General features: G+C 39.1%; 1 protein-coding gene across 1 annotated transcript in view; it reads left to right on the top strand.

Annotated features, from left to right (window-relative positions):
• The window catches only part of HUWE1 (HECT, UBA and WWE domain containing E3 ubiquitin protein ligase 1), a 157,292-nt gene that overhangs the window by 106,773 nt on the left and 25,110 nt on the right, over positions 1 to 25,409 (top strand). Inside the window, exons 32-52 of the mRNA XM_029929655.1 lie at positions 179 to 416; positions 808 to 1,038; positions 2,329 to 2,451; positions 2,950 to 3,045; positions 3,642 to 3,911; positions 5,046 to 5,198; positions 6,754 to 6,881; positions 7,117 to 7,198; positions 7,861 to 8,037; positions 8,431 to 8,590; positions 8,877 to 9,235; positions 12,013 to 12,208; positions 13,370 to 13,537; positions 14,401 to 14,546; positions 14,957 to 15,023; positions 15,989 to 16,203; positions 19,948 to 20,159; positions 20,602 to 20,784; positions 23,146 to 23,318; positions 23,655 to 23,803; positions 24,550 to 24,625. Coding sequence (XP_029785515.1) covers positions 179 to 416; positions 808 to 1,038; positions 2,329 to 2,451; positions 2,950 to 3,045; positions 3,642 to 3,911; positions 5,046 to 5,198; positions 6,754 to 6,881; positions 7,117 to 7,198; positions 7,861 to 8,037; positions 8,431 to 8,590; positions 8,877 to 9,235; positions 12,013 to 12,208; positions 13,370 to 13,537; positions 14,401 to 14,546; positions 14,957 to 15,023; positions 15,989 to 16,203; positions 19,948 to 20,159; positions 20,602 to 20,784; positions 23,146 to 23,318; positions 23,655 to 23,803; positions 24,550 to 24,625 — 3,602 coding nt within the window. The remainder of the gene's footprint in view (positions 1 to 178; positions 417 to 807; positions 1,039 to 2,328; positions 2,452 to 2,949; positions 3,046 to 3,641; positions 3,912 to 5,045; positions 5,199 to 6,753; positions 6,882 to 7,116; positions 7,199 to 7,860; positions 8,038 to 8,430; positions 8,591 to 8,876; positions 9,236 to 12,012; positions 12,209 to 13,369; positions 13,538 to 14,400; positions 14,547 to 14,956; positions 15,024 to 15,988; positions 16,204 to 19,947; positions 20,160 to 20,601; positions 20,785 to 23,145; positions 23,319 to 23,654; positions 23,804 to 24,549; positions 24,626 to 25,409) is intronic.

Genomic DNA, 25,409 nt, shown 5'->3' with positions numbered 1-25,409 from the left:
TCTGGAATAACCCCTCCTCCCCAAAAAGATAAAGCTAATAAATACTGGACAGATTAGCAGCTGTATTTCCAAGAGGAGGGACATGTAGTGCCAGTGTAGATACTGGGAACCTTCTGAATGCCACTCCCCAATCTAAAATACTAATATTCTCTCTCCATACTTTCTTACTTGAATTTAGAACTTTCAACTGGGCTCTGTCCATGGGAGGCAAAGTTCCTGTTGCTGAGGGATTAGAACATTCAGATTTACCTGATGGCACAGGAGAATTCCTAGATGCCTGGCTAATGCTAGTGGAGAAGATGGTGAATCCCACCACGGTGCTTGAATCTCCACATTCACTGCCTGCCAAATTGCCTGGAGGCGTCCAGAACTTTCCACAATTCAGTGCTCTCCGCTTCCTTGTGGTAACTCAGAAAGTAAGTATTGAACATTCTGAAACCAAGAGGAATTTCTCATGCTGATTAGGTAGCTCTCCTTTTTGGTCCTCAATGAAAATAACCTGATTGTTGGAGAACCATTGGATCCTACTCCCAGATAAGGCTGTCTTACAGAAGGGGATAGAATGACCATTGGAGAATATCCTGTGGTGTAAATATTTGAACAGTAAACTTGGAAGATTGGTTCTTCAGGTTGGGTTCAGTGCTCCTTCTCTGTGCTACTTCACGTCCCCCTTAGTACTGACCAAAGATTTTATTATTGACACTGACCTTTTATGGAAAGACTTTCCCATAAGTCTTTGACTTACTCCTCAAGTAGCTTTGAATTGAGTTAGAATGATCTTCACACAGCTTTTCAAATGACTTCTAGGCAGCCTTTACTTGCATCAAGAACCTGTGGAACCGGAAACCCCTGAAGGTATATGGTGGGCGAATGGCTGAGTCCATGCTGGCCATCCTATGCCACATTCTCCGAGGAGAACCTGTGATTCGAGAGAGACTAAGCAAAGAGAAGGAGGGGTCTCGAGGAGAAGAGGACACAGGGCAAGAAGAAGGTGGCTCTCGCCGAGAACCTCAAGTCAACCAGCAACAGTTGCAACAGGTAGGGTCCTGAGACCTCCCACTCCAGGGCCTAGCCTTTGCACCTGATAAAGTATACTGCTTGTGGGTTTTGTAAGTTTACCTGCCACTGAGTGCCTGGTCCTCTTAGCCAGGAGATAGGTTTATATTTGTTCCCTCTTAGCATTTCTTTTTTCTCCTGAGAAAGCTGAGGTGTAATTATAATGCTTCTAACAGGTAAAAGATTTGTGTCCTCCCAAGCATGTTGTTTAGTAATATTAAAACTCTTTTACAGTATTCTCAATAGACTGTGGCTGCCATGTTCTTTGGACACGAACTGTTCTCAGCTACTTTCTCATTAATCTATAGAGGGGCAGGATAGGGGTATCGTGACCCCAATTTTTTCTCCAACAAGAGTTCTCTGAAACTTTAACCTACAAACCTTTTTTTGTTTGTTGTCTTTAAGTAAATATATAAACCACATTTTGAAAATTAGAGCTCAGAAGCAGACAGGGAAGGCACTTATCCTGACATTTCAGTGTCACAGAGCATGTAGCATATTTCTCTGGAAATTTATATGTGTATATTCTCTTTATGTTTAGAGTCCTTTTCAAATACAAATACATCTTCTACATATACATATAACTAATAAATGCTCACTTTAAGAAAATTTGGAAACATAACAAAATGTTTTTAAAGGTATTCATAATGTCAACAGACGATATAGTTTTTTATCACTTAATTTTATGCCTAATTCTTACATAATTAACATCATACAGTATGTAGAATTGTACTGCTGTCATTAAGAAAATGGGTATCTTTTAGCTTCTTGTCATTCTTTTATTACTAGATGTTTTCTTATTGATGTTGTAAATCTGTGGCGTATAGTTTTCTTTTTGTAGAGATCTTTCTGTAAATCTCATGATTATTTCCTAGTAATAAAATTCCTGCGTCAGTTTCTCAGGGTCTTGTTCTATTGCCAGTTTGTTTTCCAGAAGAGTGGGGACCCATTTTTACTTCTGTGTATGAATCTTAGTCTGTGAATTATTGTGATCCTATTCATGATGATAACCATCCAGCCCCATTTTCTTAGAGAATATAATTGAGAATCACCTTGGCTCCCTGTCCCAATATGTGGCTCTAATGTTTGAATGCTATGGAAGCACCAAATGGAAAGGATTGTTTATTTACTTAACTGCCTTAGCTTATTAATGTTCTCAGTTCATGTGAAGTTAGAAAACCTTCCTTGCATCTTGAAAGGGTTTCTACCTTTTAAAAATGTATTTAAATTTCTCATTTATTGTGGTTCTGAGATCTTGCATTATTTTTGTAGCTCATGGACATGGGCTTCACAAGGGAACATGCCATGGAGGCCCTCTTGAATACCAGCACCATGGAGCAGGCCACAGAGTACCTTCTAACCCACCCTCCTCCAATCATGGGAGGAGTTGTTCGAGTAAGTTGGCTTAGCAGCTGTAATTTTCTAGGGCATTGGTTTGACTGTTCCTATGGGTATTTTTTTCCTGTTGTATTTCCATCATTGGTCTTCCCTTCTATAAACTACATTTCATTTTCAGACTTCGGCATGCCAATATTTTCATTTTGTGATAACACCGTTCTAGAATATAATGAGCAGAAGCTTCCTATCTCCCAGCCATGCAAATTACTGGACTTTTTTGCAGAAGAACTTTTAAAGTATCCAGTCAGGAAGCAATAGAAGAAATGCTTTTCTGAGATGCAGAATAGGTAGTCACATTGAAGTCTCCTTCCTATGCTTTATTTCATTGTGATTTCCCCTCTTTGTTTTTGTAGTGACCAAGTAAGCCTAGGATTTGACTTTAGAGAGTAGCATTTGGGGCACCTTCTCTTTTTCTGTCAAGCTTGAGCACAGGATGTCTGATTCCTTGTGAGTTGGTATGTGTTTTGTTGCTGATTTTCTGTTGCTTCTCTGTAGGATCTGAGTATGTCCGAGGAGGACCAGATGATGAGAGCAATTGCCATGTCTCTGGGACAGGATATCCCAATGGATCAAAGAGCAGAATCACCTGAGGTAACTAGGAAATAGGACATCCAAAAGGGTCTGACACATTAATCTTCAGTACTTTTATGAACATTCTGCTACTACTGCAAAGTAATTGGTGGAATTAATGTCTAAAGAAAAGACATGAGAGTATTCATCCCAGTCTTGCCATCACTGATCTACATTGTAGTGACCTGGAGCTAAGTGAGGCAGATGAAATGTTAACCTTTACTGTCAAATAAGAGACCCAGAATCTACCTGGTAGTGTTTATTAGGCCAATCTTGACTTGTCTGTTCTTATTAGATAATTATTTCAGTTTACTTAGACTGGCAGAAAATGCAGGGCAATTTTTCCAAATGATTGTGTTAGGTGGGTGTGATACAAGATCCTGCAAATAAATTTGCAATGCTTTGGGGTTAGAAGTGTCCTTCCCTGCTTTTCCTGTCTTGCCTTACTTAGCCTTTGTGGCTGCCCTCATGAACAGTTGCCACACCTGAAGTACATAGCCCCTGCTTGAGGAGAAAGGTAGTGGGTATTCAGTATGGTAGGGTCAATACATTTTAGAGTGTTTCCTATCTGCCTTCAACTCTCCCATATGCTATCATTCTTCCTTCTATGCCTCTAGGAAGTTGCTTGTCGAAAAGAGGAGGAGGAACGGAAAGCTCGGGAAAAACAGGAAGAGGAAGAAGCTAAATGTCTAGAGAAGTTCCAGGATGCTGATCCATTAGAACAAGATGAGCTCCACACGTTCACAGATACCATGTTGCCAGGCTGCTTTCACCTTCTTGATGAGCTACCGGACACAGTGTACCGGGTGTGTGATCTGATCATGACTGCAATCAAACGTAATGGAGCTGACTATCGAGACATGATTCTGAAGCAAGTAGTCAATCAGGTGAGCTCTCCAGGAGCCAGAAGAAGGGAGTGTGTGAAGTGGTTTTCTACCATTCCATCAAAATCTGATTTATTATTATTTTTTTAAATAAAACAGCTTGGGGTTGGGGGTGTTGGTTTGTTTTTGCATTTTGCCTGATATGGATATATTCTCTTTGAACTCTTTAGATCTGGTAATCTTGCTCTTTCTTGTTTCCTGCAAAGTGGATAAACTACTTCACAAAAAAATATCTTGTAAGAGAAAAAACAAAGCTTTCTTTTTCTAGACATCTCTTCTGAAATTCATCTAAAATGTCCCAAATGTGTCTCACTCTTGAGCCAGGTTAGGACCATTAGACTAACCCTCAGTAAATGTTTTATTTTCCCTCTCCTATTCAACAACCACTTCACCAAACACGTCCCCACACAAAGAGATAGTTGACATTAGCCCTATTTCCCTCACTGTTTTTTGGGTGGGGATTTTTTTTTATACTATTTATGTTTTTAAATCCTTGGAATCTTCTTTAAAGTCAAGAAGCCGAGGAAGAAATCAAAAAGTGATGTATATAAACATAACTTTATGTATCGAGACAGCACAAAAGTAAAAGGAAAACTGGATAAACTTTTTTTCCCAAGATAGGATCTGGTTTTGTTATCTTTATAGTAAGAGCTTACAGAAACAATTTTAAGAAAACTAAAGAGCAGTTATCAAATTTATAAGAAACTTAACATGTAAACTAAAGACCAACATTTCTAACATTCTGGTTTATTTTTGTTTTTAATGGCAATTCTGAGGCAGATGTAGTAAAAGATTGTTGATAGACGTGTAAGTTGGGAGAACCTTTGGGGTTGACTTACATGCACTAGAAATTAAAATTTCTTTATGTTTATTTTTGAGAGAGACTGTGCATGAGCGGGGAGGGGCAGAGAGGGAGGAAGACATGGGATCCAAAGCAAGTTCCAGGTTCCATGCCGTCAGTGCAGAGCCCAACATGGGGCTCGATCGAACTCATGAACCTTGAACTGTATTACTATTTACTCTTCGGTAAACATGTGGAGAGTGGAAGGAGTATTTTATAAGGTTAAGAATGTTTTGACAAACCTTATCATATTCTATCTACAGTTATCTGACTTGTCCACTTCTTTGCTTTTCTAGGTGTGGGAAGCTGCTGATGTATTGATCAAAGCTGCTCTTCCCCTGACAACGAGTGACACAAAAACTGTGTCAGAGTGGATCAGTCAGATGGCCACCCTGCCCCAAGCCTCCAATTTGGCTACTAGAATCTTGCTTTTAACACTACTGTTTGAGGTAAGATTTATATTTTTTGGTTCCTATGATTCATCATTAAAGAATTATAAAACACCTACCATTTGAGATCTTGAAGAAGGTAGAAATGTATGACATAATCTCTCCACTTCATGAGTCCACAGATTCTGATAGGCTATAAGACACATAATTAAGTACAAAATGCAGTGTTCTGTGCCGCATGAATAGTACAAAGAATTTTCTCTGAGTTCAGGAGGAGGGCAAATGTATTGCTTTTGGCTAATGAGGGAAGGGCTGCTCATAGCAAGTATTAATTGAATTGTGTCTTAAGAGGATTTGCGGGGTGGTATTTAAAGGTTTTTAGAATGACTATTCTAGTACAGTTGTGGGATAATTTTGGCCTCTCTGAGGAAGCCTCACTGGTAGCCAGAGTGGAGTCAGGCATGGAAACTGGATAATAGTAGACATCAGATAGAATCTGACTCTTCCTTCATACCTGGTCAATAAACAGATTATTTTAGGCAAGAGAGTGGCCAGAACATTTTCTTGTTTCATCCTACATAGGAATTAGGAGGCAGTTGACCTTGAACAAGTGACTCTTCATTTGTAGGTCAGGTTGAACAGTAAAACCTGAACTTAATGGAGTAAACTGTTTACAACAACTCAGGAGATTAAGTCCAGTATATGTGTCAAATTGTGTGTTTGCAGTCTCTTGGGGTTTTCCTTTTTTGATGGAAGTGGTATTTCTTATTATAGCACTTGTGAATAGATAACTTTTGGGAAAGACTGCAAAGTACTGAATGCTAGGAGATTCCAATAACATAATACAGAGAGAAATCACTCATGAACCTCCCCACCCTTTTAAAAAACACAAGTAACAGTGTTGAATTCTTTTTCTAGTCCTTTTTCTATGCATTTGAAACATTAGGATCAGACCATTTAAGAAAGAAAATTTTGCATTTTGTTCCTCATTACTATATATTATGAATATTTTACCATGTCATGTATACGTTTCATCTTCTGGACGTCCCTAGTTTATTTACGTAATTGCCTATGGGCCATTTAAATTACTTCCAGTGCAGCCCCTATAAAGGAACTACTTTAGTGTAGTCCCTGTAGGGAAATTACTAACTAACCATTGCTATGTTTAATTATTCCATCTTCCTGGAAAGAATATAAAGTTTCTCTGTAAATTAGAAGCTTTTTAATTTCAGCATAATTAAGATTGTATGTCCTAGATGACTTCCTTAATGATAATGATATTAATGATCCTAGTAACAACTTCTGTGTTAAGTACATACTAATGTGCCAAGCAGTGTGTTGGGCATTAGAGAGTGACGGAGTGTATACACACACTTCATTTAATCCCCACAATTAACATTTGAAGTAGAAAGTATTACTTCCTATGACCCCTGAGGTTCTAAACACTGTTGGCTTAGAGAATTTAAGTAACTCATATCAGATCACACAGCTAGTAGGTGGTGGAGGTGGAATTTTAATTCACCAGTTCTCTTAGTGTTCACCTTTGTGTTCTATACTGTGCTAATCCTTAATAGTGACTATGCGAAGTTATATATTTTTTTCTTTAACTAATTAGGAGTTGAAGCTACCTTGTGCCTGGGTGGTTGAATCTAGTGGCATCCTTAACGTCCTAATCAAACTCTTGGAAGTGGTTCAGCCCTGTCTACAGGCTGCCAAGGAGCAAAAGGAAGTCCAGACCCCAAAGTGAGTGATCTTGTATTTCACCTGGTTTCATTCTGTTCCCCCTCAGACTTGGGCCCTAAGGTTTATTAGGTTCTGAATCAAGCACTTTTCTGGAGCATGTATGGGGCAAATCTTGGGTACCTTTTGTGGTTTGAAAATAGGTGAGGTGCCTAATGAAATTAAGATAAGTTTTCCCATACCGGTTTTCTGGCTTGCCCAAAGTAAATCATTTCTTTTTTTTTTTTTTTTTTTTTAGGTGGATCACCCCAGTGTTGCTCCTGATAGATTTCTATGAAAAGACAGCCATTTCTTCAAAAAGGAGAGCCCAAATGACTAAGGTATATAATATATAGTCAACAAAACTACTTAGCCTTTTGAGATAAGAATAGACCAGAAGAGAATATGGCAGAGTAGTAAAGAATGAATGGAAATCTCCCTGATCAAGACCTGAATCTCTTGAGAGATCTCAACAGCTAGATTTCTCTTCTGAATAGTGAGTTAGAATTATTTTTTCATGGAGCTTCTTGCTGAAGGACCTAAGAACTTACCCGGAAGAAAATGTTAAAGGAGTGTGCTATCTCCAGAGGAGGGAGTGGCTTTTATGTGAAGGACTGAGTGTGCAAGCAATTCCTATGAAATACAAGTGCTCTTTTATACAAAAATTATATATGCCACATTATCTCAATGCCTTCTCAGAAGCAGAAAATTTGTTCCTGCACATCGAAAATAATGTTTCCCATTTGTGGAAAATAGTTGGAAACAAAAGAAAAGCAGAGGATTGCAGGACAAGGGTGTAGAGGTCTTTATGCCTATGGATGGGATCAGGAATGTGAGAGTTTTAATGTATACAAAAACCTGTCTTGGTTCTCAAATTTTTATTAAATGTTCAGTATTCTTTCTTTTTTCCTGGTTAGCTTTAGTAGTGAACAGATGATGTTATTGTTTCTTCTAACAACCAAACTTGTAGAAAATACAAAGAAACCTGTGTTCTTACATTTAGTATCTACAGTCCAACAACAACAACTGGCGCTGGTTTGATGACCGCTCTGGGCGTTGGTGTAGTTACAGTGCAAGCAACAACAGCACTATTGATTCTGCCTGGAAATCTGGAGAGACAAGTGTACGTTTCACTGCAGGCCGAAGAAGATACACTGTCCAATTCACTACAATGGTGCAGGTACGTGCTCACTCACTGTTGTAAACATTACTGAAAAGAGGGGAAGGTGCTTTTGGTTTGCTTCTTCCTGAACCAGACATCCTGACATATGTTCTAAGAAGCACTATTACCACTACTAAATTCGGTATAATTGACAGAGAATGGAATCTACATAAAGTCATTAGTTAGCCCTTGAGTCTGTTTGTGGCAATTTGATACTGTCCCAACCCGAAATGATTTTAAGTGTTAGAGATGGTATCTTCTCTGTTGGAACGTTTCCAGTTTGTTATAGGGCCTTATGTATGCTACTTTCCTTCTGGGGACCTTCAGGCTTTTTCTCTGTAGATGAAATAAGTGGGATGGGATAAGTAAGTTGCCAGGGTTCCTTCCTATTTTGTCTTCTTGAATTTCTAGGTTAATGAGGAAACAGGGAACCGGCGCCCTGTGATGCTGACTCTCCTGAGGGTACCTCGGCTGAATAAAAACTCAAAAAATAGCAATGGACAGGAACTAGAGAAGACACTGGAAGAAAGCAAAGAAATGGATATCAAACGTAAAGAAAATAAAGCCAGTGGTATGGGCTTTTAGTCTTAAATCTTTCAAGTAGTGTTACACAAAGCTTCATGTGCCTTTATGGCTTAAATTTTGGCCAACTTTATCATGAGTGATTTCTTACCCATCCGATTGCTTGGTGACTTAACGATACACAGTCCTTTTTATATGTCCTTTTACTTGGCCTTAGACTTGGTGTTTGGTATATTTCTCTTAATAGAAACAAATACAAGTGCTTGACATTTCTATGAGGGAGAGATATGGGAAAAAATGTCAAGTTAAACTTCTCTGAACTTTTTCACTTGTAGATACTCCTTTGGCCCTAGAGAGTACAAATACTGAAAAGGAGACAAGCCTGGAAGAAACAAAAATTGGGGAGATTCTAATCCAGGGCCTGACAGAGGATATGGTGACTGTTTTAATCCGGGCCTGTGTGAGCATGCTAGGAGTCCCTGTGGACCCAGACACTTTGCATGCTACCCTTCGCCTCTGCCTGAGGCTCACCCGAGACCACAAATATGCCATGATGTTTGCAGAGCTGAAGAGTACCCGCATGATCTTGAATTTGACCCAGAGTTCAGGCTTCAATGGGTTTACCCCCCTGGTCACCCTTCTTTTAAGACACATCATTGAGGATCCCTGTACCCTTCGTCATACCATGGAAAAGGTGAGTCTTTTTGATGTGAGAAGCTGGTTTAGCTTTATATCATACCTTTGTTGTCCTTGGTCTCAGATACACTTTGGTTCTTCATAGGCTCTGTAGCTAGATATATAGACTATATGCTTTGTCCAGCAAACTTTCCCAGCTATGTGCTCAGGTGCTTGCTTACATATGAAAAATTGACCCATTGAATGACTTTTTTAACTAGAAAACAACATTTTCTGTCTTTACATTTGTTATAGCAATGAATCTTACCTATAAAGGTCTCTCTGGAAATACAGGTTTCTTGAACCAAAAAATGTAACTGAGGATCTGGGATACCTTCTGCCAAGTTTATGTCTTACAGTTAATTCTGTCATAGGAGTATTTCTCATGTATTCACCCATGAGCACATTTTCCAAACATTGTATTTTGGAGTTGTAAAAGTAGTAAAGTTTTGGAAATATTTATAATATGCCAGACACTTTAGTAAGCTCTTTACAGATACCCATTGTGCAGATTGGAAAACAAAGGCGTGTATAGGTTTATTTTAGGAAACATAAAGCAGTAGAAAAATGACAAAGTAATTAGAGAAAAATGTTTCTGGGACACGTGGGTGGCTCAGGTCATGATCTTGCATTTCATGAGTTCAAGCCCTGCTTCGGGCTGCCTGCTGTCAGCACACAGCCTGCTTCAGATCCTCTGTCCCCTTCTCTTCTGCCCCATTCCCACCCACGCACATTCTTCTTTCAAAAATAAATTTTAATAAATATTTTTTAAAATGTTTATAACATCAACATAAGGCCTCAGAGGAGGAGTAGGGAGGACAAATGTCTTATTCTTCCTCCTAATTCTTTGCCAACAGTCATCATGTGACTGTTATTTAGACTTCCGTTTTCCTCTCGGGACATTGTTTCCCACATTTATCATTAGTGTTGTATCACTTCTCGGCCTTTTGGCTAAGATCAAGTGTGGTATGATTAGTGCTGCAATATGCATTTTTGTGCATAGCTTTATCACATTTAAGATTTTTTTTCTCAGAGGTTCCTAGAAATTGGATGAAATGTATGAGTATTTATTAACTTGCTTGCCAGAAAGGTGGTACCACTTTATACTTCTGTGTGTATGAGTATACATCTCACATTCATTCACCGAGTATATTTGATTTCATCTGACATAAGCAAAATCAAAAGAAGGTGCACTATTAAAAGCAGCATATACACTGATTCAAGGGCAAGAGACCACCCAACAGGGAAGAAACAGCTACATACAGATAGACTTCTGACTTAAAATTAAAATACTTAAAATGTTTAATGTTTGCTTTAAAAATGTTAGGAACGGGCACCTGGGTTGGCTAGGTCAGTTAAGTGTCCAACTCTTGATTTCAGCTCAGATCATGATCTCGTGTTCGTGATTTCAAGCCCTACATTGGGCTCTGTGCTGACAGTGTGGAGCCTGCTTGGAGTTCTCTCTTTCTCCCTCTCTTTTCCCTTCCCCTGCTCAGTCTCTCTCAAAATAAATAAAACTTAAATTTTAAGTTTAAAAATGCTGGGCAGGGGGTGCCTAGGTGGCTAAGTCAGTTAAGCATCCAACTCTTGATTTCGGCACAGGTCATGATCTCATGGTTCATGGGTTCTCTCTCACGTCAGGCTCTGTGCTGGCAGTGTGGAGCCTGCTTGGGATTCTCTTTCCCTCTCTCACTGCCCCTCCCCTGCTCACTTGCTCTCTCGCAATAAATTAATAAACATTTTTAAAAATGTTTAATGCTTGGAAAACATAGGTTCTTATTGGTTGAGAGAGCTTTCTAAGCTTAATTGTATTTGGAAGTATGGGGAGCAAAGGAAGATTAGTGGCAGTTTTAATATATCAAGTTGGTAAAATGTAAATGCTTGATAACATCCATTGTAGGTAATAGGGCCTACTCTAGCCAGACTTTTGGTTACGTGGAAATTGGTGCAACCACATTGGAGGGCAATTTGGTACTGTCAATTTGAGATACCCTGTGACCTAGAAATTCTATGGCTAAAAATTTATTTGACAAAGTCAAGTATGCCAAGGTACATATATAAAAATGTTCACTGTAGAATTGGTTGTAATAACAAGAAACTAGAGATCTAATGTCCAGCAGAGGACTAGATAAATAAATTACAGCACGTTCTTTGTAGTGAAATTTTCAGTATTTAAAACATGAGAGTTTAGAATTGTAGCTTTATAGGCAAGATATTGGTATTAATATGTTCAACTACAGAGCATGACTGACTTGGTAAGGAAAGCATTAAGATTCCAAATGTTTGTCTTTGTGAATACAGTTGACAAAGGAATGATAATGGAAAATGCAGTAGAGTTACTTTCTTTATACTTCTCTGTATTTTCTATTGATTGATGAGTCCTTTAGTTTAAGTTTGTTCTGTACACTAAGTGGATATTGGTATTGCATAATTTTAGAGTTTGAACCATTCTGGTCTAAAATTGGGACAGCATTTGGGAAGGCCAGGAGCTGGCACTTACATGTCAGAGCTATAATTTAGATGATACATTTTTCAATTTCTGTAAAGATCACATGCCATCTGGTATAATAATTGATAGTTTTGGGACATGCTGAATCCTGTAACTTTTTTATAAGCCACATATTTTGAATCAAGAAGGAATGGGACGACTTAAAAGACCCAAGTGCATCTTTTCCCAAAAACCTAAAGCTATTACAGTTTGGATAGTATTTTAATCCTTGGTAACTCTTCCTTGAATGCAGTTGGAATTTTAGAAACTGGTCTTTAATCCGCATTGTTTCTTCCTTTCTTTACCAGGTGGTTCGCTCAGCAGCTACAAGTGGAGCTGGTAGCACTACCTCTGGTGTTGTATCTGGCAGCCTTGGTTCTCGGGAGATCAATTATATCCTTCGTGTCCTGGGGCCAGCCGCATGCCGCAATCCAGACATTTTCACTGAAGTAGCCAACTGCTGTATCCGCATTGCCCTTCCAGCTCCTCGAGGCTCAGGAACTGGTGAGTTTCCCCTTCTCCTGGCCTTTGAATCATTGAAGTCTGTGGCCTAGTATAACCCCAGAGATAATTTAGGCAAGTGTTGGGACATATGGGCCAGTTCAGAGGTACTTCAATATTTCCTGTGTGTATGTGTTTTGCCCTTTGGTAATCCCTGCCAAAGATACCAAGGACTCATTTAGTCTAGTCCTTAACCTTCAAAGAATTAGCCTTAGTGTGACAGCAGAGCTTGCATACAGTGTCAATGATTTACAGATAGAGTGGTAATTGAGGGACAAGTAGATATGTGACTCACATGATGTAATTGGAAGTACACCATATCATCAACGTGTTCTTGCCCAAAATGTTTGGCCTGTATTTAATTATGAGGGAACAATTAAATGCAAATTGTGAGACATTCTATAAGACTGCTTACCTGCATTCAAAGAAAGTATTAATGTCGTGCGGGGGGAATGCAAGGTTCTCCTAGGTGATAAAACTAGAAAGAACTACCAACCATGATGGGATTCTGGACCCAGGTAAAGAGATTTGGAGAAATTTGAATACTGTGTATTAGATGATTTTATCTGTGTTAAATGTCTTGGGTATTATGATGGTATTGTGGTTATGTAGAACAATATGCTTGATCTTAGGACTTAGATGAAAATCATATGGGTATTTACTAACCTTTCAACTTTTCTGTAGGATTGTGGGGCGTGGGGGGGGTGTTTTTTGTGTTTTTTTTAAATGTTGGGAAGGGAGTTAATTATTTTTGGAAGCCACCAGATATGTGCCTTGCCTCCTGTGCTGGGCATTTCTCCTGTATGATCTCATTTAACCCTCAAGTTTTAGGAATGAAAAAAGAATAATTTTAGGAGTGAGAAAATTAAGGTTTGTTGAAGTAACCTGGCCATGATCCTGAAACCAAACTGGATTTTAAAACCAAATCTCCCCAGCTGTAAAGCTTATATTCTTTTTACTATTCGGTACTGCTGTAATAAATTCTGTGGGATTTAGGGAAAGTAAAAGCTAGATTTTCTAGTAGGCTACTTGAACGTTGTTTGGAAATGGCCTTTTGTCCCAAGCATGTGTGTTTTCCAAACCCCCTTCTGAGTCTTTGTCAATAATGAAGTGTAGGTAGTGGTTCAGTACTGACTGGTTTCTCTCGGTCTCACTTTGGCTTAGCTTCAGATGATGAATTTGAGAATCTTAGAATTAAAGGTCCTAATGCTGTACAACTAGTGAAGACGACCCCTTTGAAGCCCTCACCTCTGCCTGTCATTCCTGATACTATCAAGGAAGTGATCTATGATATGCTGAATGCCCTGGCTGCATACCATGCTCCAGAGGAAGGTATGTATCTAGTCTACCTCAGGAGGCCAGGCGCTTTAACTGCATCTTTCAACCAGCTTATGGCTTAATGAGCGCTAACTGTGTGCCCATGTGTGCTGTTCTGAAAAGACTAATGGTCATACATTATGACAGATGGCAGGGTAGTGGTGAGTCCTAGAGCAAGCCATCTGACCTTGTGACGGTGGGACCTGTAGGAACGTTTTTTAGAACAAGTGGTTTCTGAAATAATGCCTTGAATGATAAGGGTGAGAAGAGTGCTGACATATGAGAGTCTCTCCCATACAGAGGGAAGAATGAACAAAGATTAAAGAGGCGATAATAGCATCTTATGGGCAGGAAAATTAATACCAAGAAGTTTCTAATGTTTTCATTCTCAAAAACAAAAACATCTTTATTTCCCAAAAAAACTGGAATCAGGATTAGGAGGTTTGATTAGGCTTCCTCACCTTTGAGACCATCATCCCAACCTACCTTTATTCCTATTAAGGTGCTACTTGTAAGTACTGGGAAAGTCATGAATGAATTACTTGGAACTTAAGATTCCATTCCAGTCATAATCTTCTGGATTTTATTTAGGACATACTTAATTGATAGGTCCCACAGAATTGCCAAAATTTGGTGAATATAATCCTTAATAAGTCAAAATCAAAATAAGTAAATTGCCTGTGGTCACAAAACTAGTTAGTAAAAGAATGAGGCTTTTAACTATGCTCTCTTGGTCATACTACATTTCTCCTCTTAAGTGAAAGCCTAGCTATATCACTATGTAAATAGTCATAGTAAATGGAGTAAAATTGACCAAGCTGCCAAATAGGCATTAGCATTGCACAGTTATTAATGAGTTTTGTTTTTTGTTTTTCTAGCAGAGAAATCTGATCCTAAACCTGGGGGTATGACCCAAGAGGTTGGCCAGCTCCTGCAAGACATGGGCGATGATGTATACCAGCAATACCGGTCACTTACTCGTCAGGGCAGTGACTTTGATACACAGTCGGGTTTTTCCATTAATGTAAGTCAATTCCAGCCTCCTGTCTTCCTTCTCCCTTTCTGATACCTATGTGTTCTCCATGTTTAGGGTTATGCCAGGGAAATTTCAAAGGTATTAATTTTGATGTATCTGTAAACTATTGCCTAAGAAAAAAGATAAATGTGGGGTGTCCCAGGGAATTTTCTCTCTTTGGATTGGAAATGTTAACTTAAATTCATTTTTCATTCTCATTTCCCCCTGTATGTGCCCCCCAATCTGCCAGTCACTGTTTATAATGATCACTTCACACAGATTATAGTATGTTATGGGTAAAGGTGGTTAAAAGATCAGCCAAAAAGAGTCTGTAGCATTCATAATGAGAAGGATTCCTACCATTTAGAGACAACTGTCTTTGAAATCAATAATGGCTCAGGAGTATTTTTCCTCCATAGAGTCAGGTCTTTGCTGCAGATGGTACCTCCACTGAGACTTCCACATCTGGGACATCCCAAGGAGAAGGTAATGGTTTACTTGTCTCCCTCTTTTGTTGTTACTTTCTTGAGAGGACAAAGTAACTGTGGGTGTCTGGGGCAGGGGATACAGGAATACAGACATAATTGTCACATCTACTTGTCTAAGTGACCTGTTCTCAAGGTGAGCTCCATGGTCTGTAAAGGGTTTCTATATGCCAAAAATAATAGAACTATGACTTACCTAACCAAGTAATGGTTGCTGCGATGAGATCCTTTAGAGCTACTCTTTAAACCACCACATATATTTCTTTCATGCTGGCATACAGAGCTTTGGTGCCAGTGACAGATTTCTAGCATGGTGGATTCTTGCCTTCTAGCAGTGTCACGAGAGCCTATTGGCTACTTAGCCAACAATTAGAGAAATGCCACATGGAAACAATTCTAAGGATACATTCCAAAGAGCTGCTGCTGCTTGTATAGGAAAGATGTTTGAGATCTAAGCAAGGAGATACCATACTTAATACTTAACGCCTGGAATGGAGGCATGCTGGGATAAGGTACAGTGGGCATGTGTACCCACTGTATCTACCTACTATTTTTCCTGGATGAGACAGGAAGGTATTTATGGAGGAGGATTTGAACTAAATCGATACGCAAATGTGTGCCAGGGAGACATGTAGGAAGGAAAGGTAAAAGGTGGTACATACGGCATCTTTGGAGAACTCTTACTTAGTACAGTATTTCTGAAATGCAAAATTATGTATAAAAGGAAGGAAATGGCAGAAGATATGTGAACAGTTGGGCAAAGCCTCCCTGCTGCACCATATTCACAGATTATATCTGAGACCTGTCATCCTTGCTGTCTGTCCTTCCACTGCATTATGAGGAAGACATTCCATTTGTACCAGTGACATAAGTGAAAGAGAAGTAGTATTCTCTTTCCACATAAGGCTTGATGTTTGCTAATATTTCATTGTGAAATTGAACCAGTGTTTGGCTCTTTCTGAACAGCATCAACTCCAGAGGAGTCTCGTGATGGGAAGAAAGATAAAGAAGGGGACCGAGCCTCTGAGGAAGGCAAGCAGAAGGGCAAAGGCAGCAAACCTTTAATGCCCACCTCCACTATTCTTCGTCTTCTAGCAGAGTTGGTGAGGTCCTATGTTGGTATTGCTACCCTGATTGCCAACTACAGCTATACTGTGGGCCAGTCTGAGCTGATTAAAGAGGTAATATTTCCAGTCTGTTTAAGATTTTATACTGTCATCATTTGGATACAAATGTGTCAGTTTGCTAGGAACCTGCACATGTTTGCCCGATGTTGAAGGGCAGAGGCCTCATAGACACATTAAAGAAGCTAGGCTTTTCCCCATGATGTAGAGCTATCAGGCTCATTACAGGGAGTGAGTTCGTGCCATCTATTAATTTGTTTGTAGAAAATCACTTGTTCTACAGTGTAAAGACTGCAAAAGGCAAGATTTGGAGTCAGACCAATTAGGAATCTGATATAGATAGCAATCTAGGTAATACAGGATCTTGGTGAAGTTGTAGGAAAAAATAGGTGAATTGAAGAGATGTCTTAAAGGTAGACATGGACAAGAATTGGATTTGGAAAATAAAAATCAAGGACTTGGATGTTTCTTGCTTTATGTTTTTCTGTTCCTTTTATGTTAGAAGAAGAAATGGTTTGAAGAGAAAATATGTACTTTGAAAGGTATATGTGGTTTGTCTACATAAGGGTGTCTAGGGGACAGTAGAATAAGCCAAATAGACAAGAATATGGCTGTTTATCTTGCACTCACAACTGTGCAAAGACACCTGCTGTGGTAATAGTACTGGTAACATAGAATATAAGGAAGGCCTAAATGTCTATTAGAGCTGTGGGAAAGAAATGTCTTGATATGGAATTATCTCCAGGTTAAATTTTTCAAATGAGAAGGCACTTAAGAAACTACATCATGTTCCCATATGTGTATAAACAGTGCCCAAGGAGTTTTTTTCAAAAAGGGAACCTTGTTTTGGGAGGTTATACTGTAATTTCATAGTTAGTAGGCAGTAAAAGGGTCTGAGAGTAGAATAGGGGCACTAATGTTGCAGGCAAAGAATATGAAATCAGCAGCTGCCATTTTTAAGCTAGATTTACTTTAATCCAAGTTTTTAAAAATACATACAAAATATGCAATTCCTGAATGATTCATTAGTTTTTCTTAGATGAACATCACCAAAATTAAAACATTAAAAACTCCACAAAACCTTAACCCTTTATACTTTTGTACAGCTTCCCCCTCCCCTTGAAACTTCCATTAATGTCAACCTTTATCTTGAGTTCTGTTGCTACAGATTGGTTTGTTGCCATAGATTGGTTTTATACTTTATATAAATAGAATCATACAGTATATATTCCTTTGTTTGCAATATTCATTTTTGTGTGTGGTTGTAGTTTATTTGCTACATAGAATTCCATTGTGTGAATGTAATGCAGTCTTCTCCATTCCGGTGCTAATAGACAATTGGATAGTTTTCCATTTTACAGGTATTAAAAGTAGAGTTGCTACAGTCCATTCTTACAAATGCCTTGGTAAACATATGCAGTCGACTCTTAACGCAAGGATGATAAGGGTGCTGACGTATCCTTCCCCTCCCCTCGTGTATGTAGCTGAAAATCTGCATTTAACCTTTGACTCCCCCAAAACTTTACTAATAGCCTCCTGTTGACAAGAAACTTTACCAATATCATAAACACTCCATTAATACACATTTTGTATGGTTACATATATTAGAGAAAAGAAAAGGTTATCGCCACTGAGGAAACACAGGAATAAAATTGTGATTACTTTCCGCTTGGATCGCTAATTCTTAGATTATTGCTTGTTCACAATTTATTTTAAAAATTAAGTAGAAAAACACAGTTCAATCAAAACTACTTAATTTCAAATGAAAAGACAAGAGGGGAAAAAAAGACTTGCTAGTGGTTTCAGTAAAAAAAGAAAAGAAAGATCGTAAGGTAGAGAAAATATATCCACAGTACGGCACTATATTAAAAAAAAAGTCTCTGTATAAGTGGACCCACACAGTTCAAACCCATGTTCAAGAATAAACTGGGTAAGTATTTCTATTAGGTAGTATATGCCTAAGGAGTAGAATTGCTGGTCGTTTGGCAAATGGCACCAAAGGTTTTCCAGAGTGGTTTTGTCCATTTATATTATCACCAAGCACAGCATAGCATATGGGAGTTTAGATTGTTTAACCTCCTTGCCAACACTTGGTATTTTTCTTGTTTTTCATTTTAGCTGTTCTAGTGGATTTGTAGTGGTAATGCATTATGGTTAAAATATTCTCTTTATTAGCTATTTGGATATTCTCCTGTGAGATGTCCAAATCTTGTCTTCTTGTTCTCTACTGAATTCTTTACATATTCTGGATAGAGAACTTCTTTGTGGAGTTTTATATACTAAATATACCTTATGCTTTTATTTCAAAGCTGCTGGTCATTATGCCAGCTGTAGTAAATACAAGCATTCCTTGTTGAGTAAGACATTTAATTGCAAATTTATTAAATATCTGTTTATTATGTGTCACATGACCTTCTGGTACTGGGTACTCCTAGGTGCTTTACAAATACCGTTGATTAATCCTTACCTCAGCATTAGATGGTTATTGGTAGGCTCAGAAAGGTTAATAACTTGCTCAAGGCCAAACTGCAGAGTAACAGGATTAGAATTGGAATCTAGGTCTCTGGTTACAAATCCAAGTCTTTTTACTACATCACACTGCTTTCCCAAATTGCAAAGCTTTTTTTCCAGCTTTTACTAGTAATGTCACATAACATATTTACACAATTTTGTATTTCGGTCGGTACCAGGGAATTTTTATTTCAAATAGTTCCATTTTAACCAGGCCACCATATCTAATTTTCCAGACTCTAGAATTCTTCAATGCGTTTTTTTATTGAGGCAAAATTTACATAAAATCAAGCATTTTATTCTTTTTTTTTTAATTTATTTTTGAGACAGAGAGAGACAGAGCATGAGCATGGGGGGGGGAGAGAGAGGGAGACACAGAATCAGAAGCAGGCTCCAGGCTGTGAGCTGTCAGCACAGAGCCCGATGCGGGGCTCGAACCCACGAGTCATGAGATCATGACCCGAGCCGAAGCTGGATGCTTAACCGACTGAGCCACCCAGGCACCCCAAAATCAAGCATTTTAAAGTGTGCCGTTGAGTGGCATTTGGTACATTCGGTGTTAATACGGCCATCCTTTCTAATTAATTCCAAATTTTTGATCCAATATCTGCTTAAATGACAACAGAGCTAAGTTCCTTTCTAATGTAAAGAATTATCAGGGTAGAAATCATTGTTAGAAGGAACAAGTCTCATGTAATTTGTTTCCCTTGTTGGGCCTTTTTGTTGCTATTTACTTTGCATTAAATATTTTTGCATATCCATATCTGTGGCTGTGCTCTTTCTCTTTTAAATGTCTATTTTTAGCCTAAGGTCCTTAGCACATTGTAGGTATCAGTAAGGATTACAATTTATTTGAATACTCGAAGGCATTATAGCACTCAGTTATGAACAAGATTTGAATCCTTGCCATGGGTTATGTTTCTTTGGGCTTCAGATTACCCATCTGTCAGATGGGGGGTATTATTGAACTTGTCTTAACCATTCTGTAGGTTTACTGTGAACAGTTCTTTTAAATATCACACATAAAAATGTTTTAAGAAATGCTAAGTCACCTGTAAATGAAGATCTAAACTATAGTGAGAAATGAATGGGATTTAAAAACATAAAAATATGAATTTGCTCACTTAGCTTGTACTTTCAACCCTTGGTCTTCTCATCTATAAAGTGGACCTGATAATCACTGACTGGGTGACTTCAAGGATCAACTTTGTGTATATGTACCTTGTTGATGTGCAAACAATATGGCATAATTGTGCTTATGAGTAAATGTCATAATTAATGACTTTTCAGGACTGCAGTGTGCTAGCCTTTGTGCTGGACCATCTCCTCCCACATACCCAGAATGCAGAAGACAAGGACACACCTGCTCTGGCCCGCCTATTCCTCGCAAGCCTAGCTGCTGCAGGGAGTGGCACAGATGCCCAAGTGGCCCTTGTGAATGAAGTAAAAGCAGCCCTGGGACGGGCACTGGCTATGGCTGAGAGTACAGAGAAACATGCCAGGTAAAACCCATGCCTGACCTAGTGCTGATAACCAGTAGCATCCCCTTACTCTATTCTTGGCCCATGAGATTCCTAGCACTTGAACTAGAGTTCTGGTCACACTGACACTGTATATTCTCTGGTCCTCTCAAATAGCTCTAGTGCTTCAAAGTACCTAGAGAACTGGTTACATTTGGAGGAGGGTAAACAGCTTAGAACAAAGGGATATTTTCATTATAGTTCTGAGGTTTTCAAGAAGTTGAGTGGGTTATTCAGTCTTATTTTTTAAATTATGTGTGAAGAAAATTAAGAATGCTACCGCTTAGGCAGTTAGTCTCACCTGTTGAAATGTTACTTCCAGAAGGAAACACAGGGCACAGGAGAGTTATCTGAAGCGAGTTAGTTTAAGACTCCTAAGAATGGGCAGTATTCATATGATAGAGGTGTCAAACATTTCTCTCAGGCTTCAGGCAGTGATGTGTATCATCAGTACTATCATGGAGTCCTGCCCCTCAACATCCAGCTTCTACAGCAGTGCCACAGCCAAGACCCAGCACAATGGCATGAACAATATCATTCGACTCTTCCTGAAAAAGGGACTGGTTAATGACCTGGCAAGAGTGCCTCACAGCCTGGACCTGTCAAGGTAAAATTATTCCTGAACTCCAGCTGCAGGCTTTTGCCTTCTCTTTAATCCTGCTGCTTTTATTTCTTCATTTGCTTATATTTCATGTATCCTCACCAGATCAGTAGTGAGCCGCCAGTGTGATAGGAAGAGTTTGGGTATAGATGGGAACCTGAGTTCTTAGTATTGTGGTTTTTAAGCAAGACACTTGCCTTTCTTTAGACCTTCGTTTTCTCATTTCCTTCAAACTCAAGAGTTGGACTGTATCAGTAATTTTTTCCCCAAGGTTTCCCTGTCGTAATTAAAAGTAAACTTTTATTATAAGATTATACGTGTATCATGAAAAGTACAGATGAGCAAAAAGTAGATATTGTATTTCTACCACCAGATATCAGTTACCTTACTATATCTCTTTTGATGGTTTTCTTCACATACATACAAAATGTATTTTTTACTGAAATGATATTATATATGCTGTGTGTAACCTAAGCTGTATTAGGGTTTTTTGGGTTTTTTTCAAACTTCAAATGATTCTGCTTTTGTAAGTAAATTTTCATCATATATAACACCCGAATCCATATTGAGAGAAATTTTTGTCTGAACCAGAATCTAGTTACACATCTTGCATTACATCTGGTTATAGCCTCTGAATCTGTTATTCTAACACAGAATATTAATTAATCTTCATTTCATTTCTGCTAGTGACACTAATTTGTTAAGGTGACCAAGCCTGCTCTCATGCTGAATGTTTTGCCTTCTAGATTTGGTTCTTTGCAGTGTCATTTAACTTGTTCCTTTACTCTCTGTTTTCTGTTAACTTCTAGTTAGAGCTAGATGCTTAATGGAGCAATTTTAAATTATTGGTTAGGATATATCATAAATCATGTATATCATATATTCTATCATGGGGAGACACATCTCTTTGAACTATCATTAATAATCATGATAAAATTGACTTTAGAGTGCTGTTAAATGTTCCCCATCCTTACTAGAAAGTAACCTATGTTACTGTTTTGGCACTGTATAAATGTCTGGTTTCCTGTCAGCCGTATACCTAATTAATGATCTTAACACCAGCTGGGAATCCTTTCCTGTGTCAGTTTCTTTGGGGATTATCAATGACTGTTTCCTAATTTCTGTCATTCCTTCTACATTATTAGCTGGCATTTTTCTTTAAGTTGGTGATTGAATTATTTGGATCACTGTACTCATTATTCTTTTTTATTACACCTATGGCCCATGGGGCCTCTTGAAGTTGATTTTGTCCTTTTGATTCAAGCTCATCAATTTTTAAAAACATTTAAAAATTTCAAGTTCACAGGAGTATAATTAGCACCATATGTTTCATATAGATTAACCAGTGGTTATCATTCTGTCCTATTTGCTTTAGTTCCCTCCCTCCTTTCCCCCTTTCAGGAACAGAATCATTTGAAGTTTGTTGCAAACAACATGATGCCTAACCTCTGAATACTTCAGCGTGTGTCTCCTAAGAGTAAACATCCCTATACATGGCTAGAATGTCATCATATCTAAGAAATTTTACCATCAATATAATAGTATCCAATATGTATTTCATATTCCATTATCCCCAGTTATTCCAAGTATGTCTTTATAGCTTGGGAGAGTGTTTTAATCCAGGATCCAGTGAGCATCACTAATTGCATTTGATGTCGTGTGTCTCTTGCTTTTTATGACATTTGACTATTTTGAAGAATGCACAAGGCACCAAATGTCTTCTAGAATATTCCATAACCTGGATTTGTCTAATTGCTTCCTTATGGCTAGGTTCAGGTTAAACTTTTGATATTAATACTATGTGGGTGATATTTGCCCTTCTTGGTGCATCACATCAGGAGACACATAATGCTAATTAGTCCCATTATTGGTGATGCTAAGTTTGATCACATAAAGGTTAGCTTTCCCCTTTGTACTTAATAAATGTTTTATGGGATGATACTTTTGAGTTCATATGAAGATTATATGCCCTGAAATTTCTTAACTTAGTAGCTTAGCATTTATTGGTGATCCCTGCCTGGATCACTTACATTGCTATTTGAAAAGTGAAGATTTCTGATTTTCTCATTCCTATTTATTAGCAGACATTCTTTTATAGTGAAGATTTTCTTCTGCTTGTGTTTGTATCCCTGTGGCTGCAGTTTTTTATTTTTAATGTAGTATAATGTACTACGTCATTATTTTTGATTCTCAGATTTGGCCTGTGGTAATGACCAATTTTTTTAAGCCTTCTGGCACAAGATATCCCAGGCTCACCTTGTATGCTCCATGCCCCATCCCCTGGAATCAGTTGTTACTCTGATGAGCCTTGGTTCTTTAGTGTAGATTTCTGTGCTAAGTCCATCTCTGTATCTTCCTTTACCTCAGTCCAAACATGGCCAACACAGTCAATGCTGCTTTGAAGCCTTTGGAAACACTTTCCCGGATTGTGAACCAGCCTAGTAGCCTTTTTGGCAGCAAGAGTGCTTCTAGTAAGAGCAAGTCTGAGCAGGATGCCCAAGGAGCTGCTCAGGACTCCAATAGCAACCAGCAGGACCCAGGTAGGGAATCAGAGCCAATGGACTGGAGAGCTGGCTGGGTGGGCATGGCATCACAACTGTTCTGGGTTGGTATTGTTTCCCTGGGAAATTGCTGGCCTTCTAGAGATTTGTCATAGTGGCGTGGGGATCTGTCCCACAAAGAATTCCTTAAAATTGCAGCCTTATTTGGCTCTCCTCACACGTAGCCTTGTCTTTTCCTTTGTCACCCATTCATTTTTTCTCTGAGAACTTGTAAACTTGCCCAGGGAAGGGACCTTATTGTCTACCATGCTTGCCTTGTGGTGCCATGCGCATAGGCACCCTTTGATCATTTTGCTGGTTGGTTGATTGTTTCAGGCGAGCCTGGGGAAGCAGAAGTGCAGGAGGAGGATCATGATGTCACTCAGACAGAGGTGGCAGATGGGGATATCATGGATGGGGAGGCTGAAACCGACTCAGTGGTGATTGCTGGGCAGCCTGAGGTGCTCAGTTCACAAGAGATGCAGGTAGGGAGGCAGATCACCCAGCATACCCCTGTTGCAGCACTGAACATACCCCCAAGTGGTGTGGGTGGGTGAGTACCTTAGATCCTTCCCTCAGTGCTATCTCCTTGCACAGGAGCACAGATGATATGCTTAGTAGATGCTCAGTAAATGTTTTGAATGGTATTAAATGAGAGGCGGGGACAATGCCAGGATGCCATCCATGTACTATGAAATGGAATGGATCCCAGCAGGAAAATAGGCACAGGTGAAATGTGGATGTAGAAAACTGGCCTGAGCCCTTTGGGCCCAAGGTCTTTGATTTATTTGGCTCTGGTCATTAATAGAAACTCCTTAATATCACTGTTGTGGCTATAGCACCAGGTCTCACTGGAGCATTCAAATGGCTATTTTCTAAAGACCCTTAAAAAAGCATTGTAATTTCTGGAGCTGGTAGCAATGGTAAGAAACAAGGCATACAGTCCTAAGCTGCTAGCTCTGAGGAGATCTGCATGTATTTCTGGATAGTATAAACACTAACCTGGTCTGAGATAACTGGGATGAACTCATTTGAAGGACAGTCTGGGTGTGGATTGGCAGCACATGGAAGTTTCTGTGCTCTTAGCACCAAATGTGTGCTGTTTATGCAACATCCTTTGTCACACATTATCCTGGAAATATATACTCCCTTGCTGGCTTTTTTTAGGGTTTCCATGCTAGCACAATGATAGACTTGTGTGCATCCATATATATGTTCTATTTCTCTCCAGGTTGAGAATGAGCTGGAGGACCTGATAGATGAGTTGCTTGAGAGGGATGGCGGATCTGGGAACAGTACAATTATAGGTGAGAGCCCCAGAACTGAGTAAAGCCTCTTCCTTTGCCTCAGTCTCTCTTGGGAGGACCCTTTTTTCTCATCATCTGCTTGCTCAGCTCTGCCTAAGGGCTCATAGACAGCCTAGATTGCTGCTTGTCTTGATGTTGACAGTCTTACAGATGAGAAATTCACAAACCATCTACAGACCTGTGGCGGATCTGAAGTGTTGCCTATGTGGGGGAGGTGAGGGGGTAGCCATCATTATAGATGATACATCAGGCACATCAAGAGTGTTTTTTATTCATGGAAGCCTGGAGGAGGCTATAGAGGCTGTAGGGTGAGAAAGCGCTTTCCTTGCAGTTCTTCAGCAAAATCCAGGGGCTTTCCGAAAGCCTCTGAGTTTCAGTAGTGTAAAAAGTGTGAACATTCCCTAAGGGTGGCCCATTTTTACAACTCAAAGGGAAAATGGCAAAGATACCCTACTGTCACCTGGCTCCAAGGGTCTGTGTGTTACTTGTTTTTATTTTATTGATGAAGGAAATCGAAGGATAAACGGAAGTAGACATGTATTCTTAAATTTGACAAGACTTTTTCATACCCATTATCCTATGTGGTTTCACAATTAGTGGGATTGGCAGAGCAGATGTGATCATCCCATTTTACAGATGAGGAAACTGAGACTCAGACAGGTAAAGTGACTGGCCAAGCTCACCTAGCTAGTCGACAGCAGAGAACCTAGGTCTTCTCCCTCATCCAAAAAAAAAAAACAGTGGATATCTGCTGGGTGTACATAGCTACTTTAGACGCACCCAA

This window comes from Suricata suricatta, chromosome X (genome assembly GCF_006229205.1).
Source record: "Suricata suricatta isolate VVHF042 chromosome X, meerkat_22Aug2017_6uvM2_HiC, whole genome shotgun sequence".
NCBI lineage: Eukaryota > Metazoa > Chordata > Mammalia > Carnivora > Herpestidae > Suricata > Suricata suricatta.
The sequence above is the reverse complement of the archived record's forward strand: the minus strand, read 5'-3'. Positions and strand labels throughout refer to the sequence as shown.